Source organism: Papilio polytes, unplaced genomic scaffold, assembly GCF_000836215.1.
Source record: "Papilio polytes unplaced genomic scaffold, Ppol_1.0 DF823177.1, whole genome shotgun sequence".
Classification (NCBI taxonomy): domain Eukaryota; kingdom Metazoa; phylum Arthropoda; class Insecta; order Lepidoptera; family Papilionidae; genus Papilio; species Papilio polytes.
This window is the reverse complement of record NW_013526027.1, coordinates 3,540,346-3,547,643: the sequence shown is the minus strand read 5'-3', so window position 1 is coordinate 3,547,643 and position 7,298 is coordinate 3,540,346. Positions and strand designations below refer to the sequence as shown.

General features: G+C 36.0%; 1 protein-coding gene and 1 non-coding gene across 2 annotated transcripts in view; one reads left to right on the top strand and one right to left on the bottom strand.

Moving 5' to 3' along the window:
• Trnag-ccc lies at positions 1 to 71 on the top strand. The gene has a single exon. It is a non-coding gene; the product is annotated as a tRNA-Gly (tRNA).
• A 98-nt stretch (positions 72 to 169) lies between these two features.
• The window catches only part of LOC106105190 (sialin), a 29,703-nt gene continuing 22,574 nt past the window's right edge, over positions 170 to 7,298 (bottom strand). The window contains exons 9-12 of the mRNA XM_013285452.1: positions 3,399 to 3,546; positions 3,140 to 3,280; positions 2,975 to 3,060; positions 170 to 2,900 (exon numbers count right to left, since the gene is read on the bottom strand). Of these exons, the coding sequence (XP_013140906.1) occupies positions 2,724 to 2,900; positions 2,975 to 3,060; positions 3,140 to 3,280; positions 3,399 to 3,546 (552 nt within the window). The 3' untranslated portion in view covers positions 170 to 2,723. The remainder of the gene's footprint in view (positions 2,901 to 2,974; positions 3,061 to 3,139; positions 3,281 to 3,398; positions 3,547 to 7,298) is intronic.

The window sequence follows — 7,298 nt, the reverse complement described above, 5'->3', positions numbered from 1 at the left end:
GCACTGCTGGTGTAGTGGTATCATGCAAGATTCCCATTCTTGCGACCCGGGTTCGATTCCCGGGCAGTGCACACTTTTTACTATTATTTACCTATGTCATTTAATATACGGGGAATGTAATAGACATATTTTTTCGAAAAACTAAAAAGGATAGAAATAAAAATATAAATATTTTTGAAAACTTTATTTAAAAAAATCATGTATAATAATAATGTTCACAAAGTACAGTCACAAAGACAATAACACCGTATTAAGTTGCGTTAAGTTTAAATTTAGCTCATACATACGGTTTGTTCACACATACACAAAAACCCATACACGTCTTCAGTAAAAATGCCTAAAAACTGGTCATCAGATATGAAACTTTACAAAGCTGTCTAGTCACTATTTGTACATAGTTATATATTTGTTCCTAATACATCTATATTCGAGTGTAAACAATTATCTTGAACATATATCAGCTTTAATCGAATGTACAAAATAATAATTATTATTTTTATAAAGTTTTGTCCAACATTTGATTTGATATGTCAAACATCTTTGTTTCGTTTACAAAAGATACGATGAGTTATAAGCCGCACACGAAATGCTTCTTTTGTATTATTTGTGCTAACTTAAATCATAATGAGCAACTATATTTTTTTTGTTATTTTTTTAAAGAAAAATCTTTTACAGTACAAGATATAAACCATTAAGATCCATACAAATCTGATATAATACGACTTCTTATCAGAAAATAAATAAATATCAAACAAAAGTTGTATCTAACTAAAACAGATGAATACTTCACGTTCCTTAGACGAAATATAATTCATAGATAAAATAATACAATACCTGTTAAATACCTAACGTCACTTAGGAACTTCTGATAGCCATTTTTAAATTAAAATTCTATACGTGCTAAATTTTGAAAGCGCGAAAACGCTCGGAACGTTCAAAAACGTTTGCCGTCTCCTTCTAACACAATAATAGAAAGAGAGACCACATTCCCGAGGCAAAGAGTAGCTAAGCGTGGTGGCGGGCCATAGACAAAGCTCTTCATATCACAGCTGTCAAAATGCACAACAAAACAATGCATTGTCCCTTGTAAAGCTAACTGAACATGGCTTCTTATTATCTATGTCTTACGGTAAAATACGAGATTGTCTATGGTCGGGTGCATTTCCCCGAAAAGATTAGCGGAACAACTTGAGAATTTATTAAAGTGAAGTTGGCTATGGCTGTGAACTTTCCTAAACACGTGACGTACAATAAATAGATAGCTATCGAGGAATACTTATTGATATACTGAGATGGCGGCAGTCGTCGTCGTTAACCTTGGTCCCCGCGAGTCATATCAAAGTTTTCATCACAAAAGGCATAAAAACTGCATATCTAAGTAATTTCTATCAAAGTACAATGGTATATTTAAACCTAGACCGTGCGCAGTGTCATGTAGCATGTAGCGAGACTTCGACCGCCGCCACTCTTCACTTACATACTAAAAACATTTCAACAACTGAGTCGGGTTTCGTTGAACATTGACGTGAAAATTGGATTATTCTGTGAATTTTAAATTCAGACTTGTTATAATTAATTGATTAGTATGTACATGATTGAGGGACTTTTACCAGGATTACAATAGACTTTGGTAGTGATCAAATTTCATACAAAAAATCACGAGTCTCGTTTCCACTGGCGCGTTAAAACTTCTATGAAACGGCAGCTGCGGACGCCAAGTGGAATAAGGCAATAAGAGTTTATGTAGTTGTATATTTCCACGTCAAGATCGTATCCCAATCGCTGGCTACAATCAGTGTCCATTGCGCGAGCCGGCTCGTACGTAAATCACATTTTACAGCCTTTTTTTTGTTATTTTTTTCACGTTTTTTTCCCACATCGCAAGTCATCCTAAAACTAAGTTTTACTTTATTGTCCTCATAGGACAGTAGTAAATTCTGTCAACATTACATTAAATACTGACTACAACGTACATTACAAGTGTACACAAGTTCGTTTGTTACATTTTGACAAGTTATTTGTGTGAAAAATATCAATTCACCATTTTAAAATTAATTTAAAACGTCTGAATTTATATTTTTTTTTTACCAGCAATTGTATAATTGTATGAATTAATTCATACAAATAATTCGAACAGTCTTTCGTCGGTTTTTAATTAAAGACTAAATAGATCTGGGAACACTGATCTCTATGAATGGACAGGTTAATTCGTGGTGTTTTGTGCTTACTGGAGTTCCGCTATTTTGGCTGATGGTAGCTATTGGTAGCGATAGTGAATACCAGTAATAGAGATACACTTGCACTGTCTATACTGCACTTTTAATGACGCAAAATCTGTTATTTTGAAACAACTACCTATCTATCATTATCGTAGAGATCAGTGTATGAAAATAAAGTTGAATTAACAAAAATGTTTCTAAATTGAATCAATACATAAAATACTAAGATACAGTAATAAATGATTACAATTTGACATTTCCAATACGCATACAGCTGCTGCAACATTTTGATACGAGAACATTTAGATTAATGTCGAAAAAAAATCCCGTTTCTCCGAGAAAATAACCCTGACATGTCATAAAGCTACACATATTAATTTACATAAAACAATAAATAGGAAGGAACCTAATATAATGTCGGTAGACGCGACTGTAAACGGAATATTGTAATAAATTCACTAGAGTCAATTTAACTAAGTAATGTTTGAAGAACTAGAGGTACGTTCACACCTTGTGCTGGTGCGGGGGCTCGTTGAGGGGCTGCTCCTCCTTGGTGGGGGGCGGCGCGGCGCTGTTCCAGGGCTGCAGCTCCCCCGAGCCCAGGCTGAGGAAGCAGAGCGCGCCCAGCAGGTACGTGCCCGCCAGGATGTAGAACACTATCTGCCACTGCTCGTACGTGTTCTGCAACAAGCAGTTTTACATTCAAATATACAGACAATAAAAACATTTTACATGTATAACTTGATGTAACTTACGTTCTCATGTGTTAGCTCCCCGACCATGAAAGTGGAGAGCCAGCCGCCGAAGGAGGACAGCGTGTTGGCCATACCGAAGATAGTGCCTAAGAACAAGAATATAATTAGTACTGGAAAAACCCTCAAAACTCGTTGCAGCCTTAACTAACGCTTAGTGTTACTTACCACTGAAGTTGGGCGCGATGTCGAGCCCGTTGCCGAGGTAGCCGGCGGTCACCGCGCCGTTGATGGTCAGAGCCAGCGTGAAGATGGCGATAGACCACACGCGGTCGTGGCCAAGAAACGCTTGCACTATCATCATCACACCTGGACAACACACAGATTGAACAATTAACGTAACGTAGACAGATGAAGATCTAAAAATGCGAGAAAGGTCGAGAAGGTTCTTTTCTGGAGAAAAAGACGATGTGTAAACGATAGTTACCGGGGAAGCCGACCGCGAAGCCAGTGAATAGTTTCCGCGCGGCCGTGGTGGACAGTCGGCCGGAGCGGCGCAGAGAGTCGGCCAGCACAGACGATGCCAGCGCGCACAGGTACTTGCCCAGGTATGGCAGCGACGACAGCAAACCATTCTATAATAGATTAAACACATGACTTTAGTAATACTTATGTAAAGACTAACTCCTTCATAAGTTTCGTCAGAAGCAGTACAAAATAACATAGTGATTGAATTGATAAAAGCTCTAAAAATAATTTAAAATTCACATCTCGACACAGATCACAAAGGATTATAGACAGCGCTGTAAGCATATTTAATTGAGCGGAATTCCCGCGCAGGCTACACAATAAAACTACGACCGACAATGCCAACGGGTCCCTTAATCCAACAGGATGACGTGATTGATCTTTTTTTTTTAAGAAATACTTCTTTAACAATAGTCATACTTATGAAAAGTTTTATTATGTTAACTAATGCGTTGGTTTTTAAAGTAGTTTTTTAAGTTTGTCGATACAGAAAATTTCATCTGTTAACAAAATGTCCGACCACTGCTTCACATGGATACTCAAAATGTCAAAGTAAATATGTGAAGTACATAATGGCACATAATTTGCACAACAAACGAGCGCGCACATCAGGACGTGGAGGATTTGTTTGGCGGTGATTTTACATGTCATTAACTTGACCTCATAATACGTTCGCTTACGTGAGATGAATACAAATTTATACAATATGCTACACTTTTCAAACAAAATAACATTAAAAATATTGTGAATTCTATACTTCTTACGCAACAGTGTAAAACACATTTAAACATTTAAGCTGATAAAGAAATTTTTTAATCGGCTTATGTCTAATTTAAATGAGTATAAGAACGTCTCGGGGCTTGGGGAAAAGGATTGTTTTTTTAATTGAGAAACACCCCGAACGCTTATCCTGTATATAATAAATCCTCTTAGCACTGTATGTGGGGGTTGAGGGGAGTTCAGTGGAGCGTGAGTCAGTACAGGGCTGACGGCTGTCGTCTGGCGCCGAGGGCCGGGCCCGCCGCCGTGCACCGACCACACGAACGAACCCGTAATATAAATGCTTCTCAGTATCAAGACCCTAACGTACACTGCATAACAAAAGCGTCTATTTCTGTTTAGTAGTTGACCTTGGCTAAAATAAAGTTGTTCGCTTCTATACGTTTTATCCAATATTCTATAGTCCATATTACAGTTATAGGCGGATAAGGAAATGTCTATAATTACAATTATTAGCAGTAACATTAGATATGTCCGCAAAGCGTGCGACACCGGCCGCTTCCTTGTTCCGGAAGATAAACTGCGTCTTAGATTACACGCACAACTACGTTGTAAAAAAATTATAATTCAGTTATAACATTAGTAAAAATAAAAACGTTAATAAGTACTTTTATGGCGCATTGTACTTGGTTGGGAAAGGACATTCACTGCAACGGTACAGTTTTATGCCATGAATCACCTCGCGACGGGGCCTGGCGGCTCGCAGTGTGCCACAAGTGACCCACACTTGTGGGTGAAAAGGACGCGCATACGAAATAAGGAGAGTTGATTAATCCCGTGATTAATATACAGTATGTCATTGCCCCGACACTGCTATGTCTTTATATTATTTCAAAATATCTATCCAAAGTGTAGAAACTAATTTGCTTTTTTATATAAAAGATGGAAGAGCAAATATCTCGAAATGTTTTACACTATCCAAAAGAGGAAATGCAAACACAAATAAATAGTGTTGTGACACGATTTCAACAAAATTATTGGAAAATATTTGGTTGTGAGCAAAACGCTAACATATTGAGTAAATATATTTTGACGTACATCCTTTTTCCTTCCACATAATGTAAACTTTAGTTAGTGTATAATATTGCGTTGGATTTTATCGCTTTGTAGTATGTTTAACGTTTATGTAATCGACGTATAATTTACAAGGAAACTTCGAATTGTATTTATTTAGTTCCAACGATGCTTCCTGCGCCGTGTCTAATGTATTTGGCGTTTCTCCAGATTATAAATAATAGACACGACCTTCCAGATATCTCAATGTTATAACATTTCATTGGTAACACTTGAAATTACTTTATTTCCTGTAATAGGGATTTATATTAAATTTAACGAAGAAAATATAGACATATTTTCTTGTACAAATCTTTGCCTTTTTTACCGACTTTATATAAATCGTAATTATTATTAAATCAAAGGAAAATATTGATAAATAAAGACATCAAATTATAAAGAACTATTTTACATTGACCAAACAACATTTAGAATACTTGATCTCAAATACAGTAATAAATATGCACAGTAATTATTTTCCTTTGTCACAGCCATGTAGGGCGTAAGGTACATACATTGTCCTGCTTTTAAACTGATGTCTATAAAATGGCTGATAATGAAAATGTGAATTTTAAAAAACATAAAAACAAGATATTTTAAAAACTAAGATTTTTTGTCTATCAAGAACTATTCTCTTATATGTTTTAATTACATTTTGCTTGCTTAAACCAGCACATCGTAATGAACCATTACCTCGTACGTAATGTACAATGGATACCAGACCATACCACTTTAATATTACACCAACTTGTTACTGATGAAGGAAATATCCAATAACCGCACAGGATGTGACATTACATGCAACAGGATAACTATAGGGCTATAAGCTTGCGAAAGACGACATATGTATTGAAAAATAAAACATACGTATGTGAAATCACACAATAATAAGATTTGAATGGAACCCCCTATGTTAAAAGCACAATATTCCCAGGTGAATGATAAATCCCTTACTCCACCCTAGGATATTTTTTCTTTATGAAAGATCTAAATAATAAAACTATTGTTTTTTACTATAATTTAATACAAAGGCTTAAGATAAAATTAATTTCAGCATTGTGTCACAGACCTTATACAGGATGTTGCTATTTTTATACTAAAATACTAACTGCAGTTTTTTTTATTCTCGAGCTATTCTATCGTAAAGAGTTTGCGGTTAGCGTGGGTTTTTATTGAATTCTATAATTAGTAAGGCGACGGCGCCGAGCTCCGGAATGTCCGGCGATGATAATGCCGGTTTCACACGGCGGCGACGGCAGGACAGCACAGTGAAGCATCTTTAGGATAGGACAGTATGGCAATCGCCGAGACGGAACAGCCCCCTTAGACAACGTAACATACGATTATATGATCGAAAATTGAAAAGGTATGGAACTGACAATAACATTCAATAAGTCACGTATTCATTCATATACATTTTGACACATTTAGTAGATTTTCCAAGCGACGTCGCTAATCGAAAGTCATTTTGTCTAGAGGGGCAGTTCCGTTTGGACAATATGTTCGTTCAAACAATGAGTAACGCCATCTCTTCCGTACTGTGGTGCCCTTGTGTGAAACTAGCATTACAATTTTGTTGTGGGCAAATGTCCTATAAGCCCTAGCTCTAGTACTAGGCTCACAGCTATATTTAGAAGTCTTGTTTATGTTCTAGCAGATTGTTTTTTTGCATCAGATATAATTAAACCATAGAAGCAAAACAAGTTTCAGTTATGTAAATGACTTCTGCGGTATTTCCACTTTTGTGTTATTCCCCGCATTGATATGCGAGTGATAATTTTTGTTTTGGGTTAAATTTACACAAAAAACAATACTTAGAAGAGACTTAACTCGGATATAAAATTAACTTTCTTTGAATTTTTGTTACAAGATTTTTAAATGGTTTTCCTTAAACTTGTTTAGTCTCATATTGATAACTAAAGTAAAACTAGTTTTTGATGTTTTGTTTCCACAATAGAATTAATGAAGGTCGTTCAGTACGATTATCTTGAATGCTAACTAGTTTTATATTAAAGCGAACATTCAA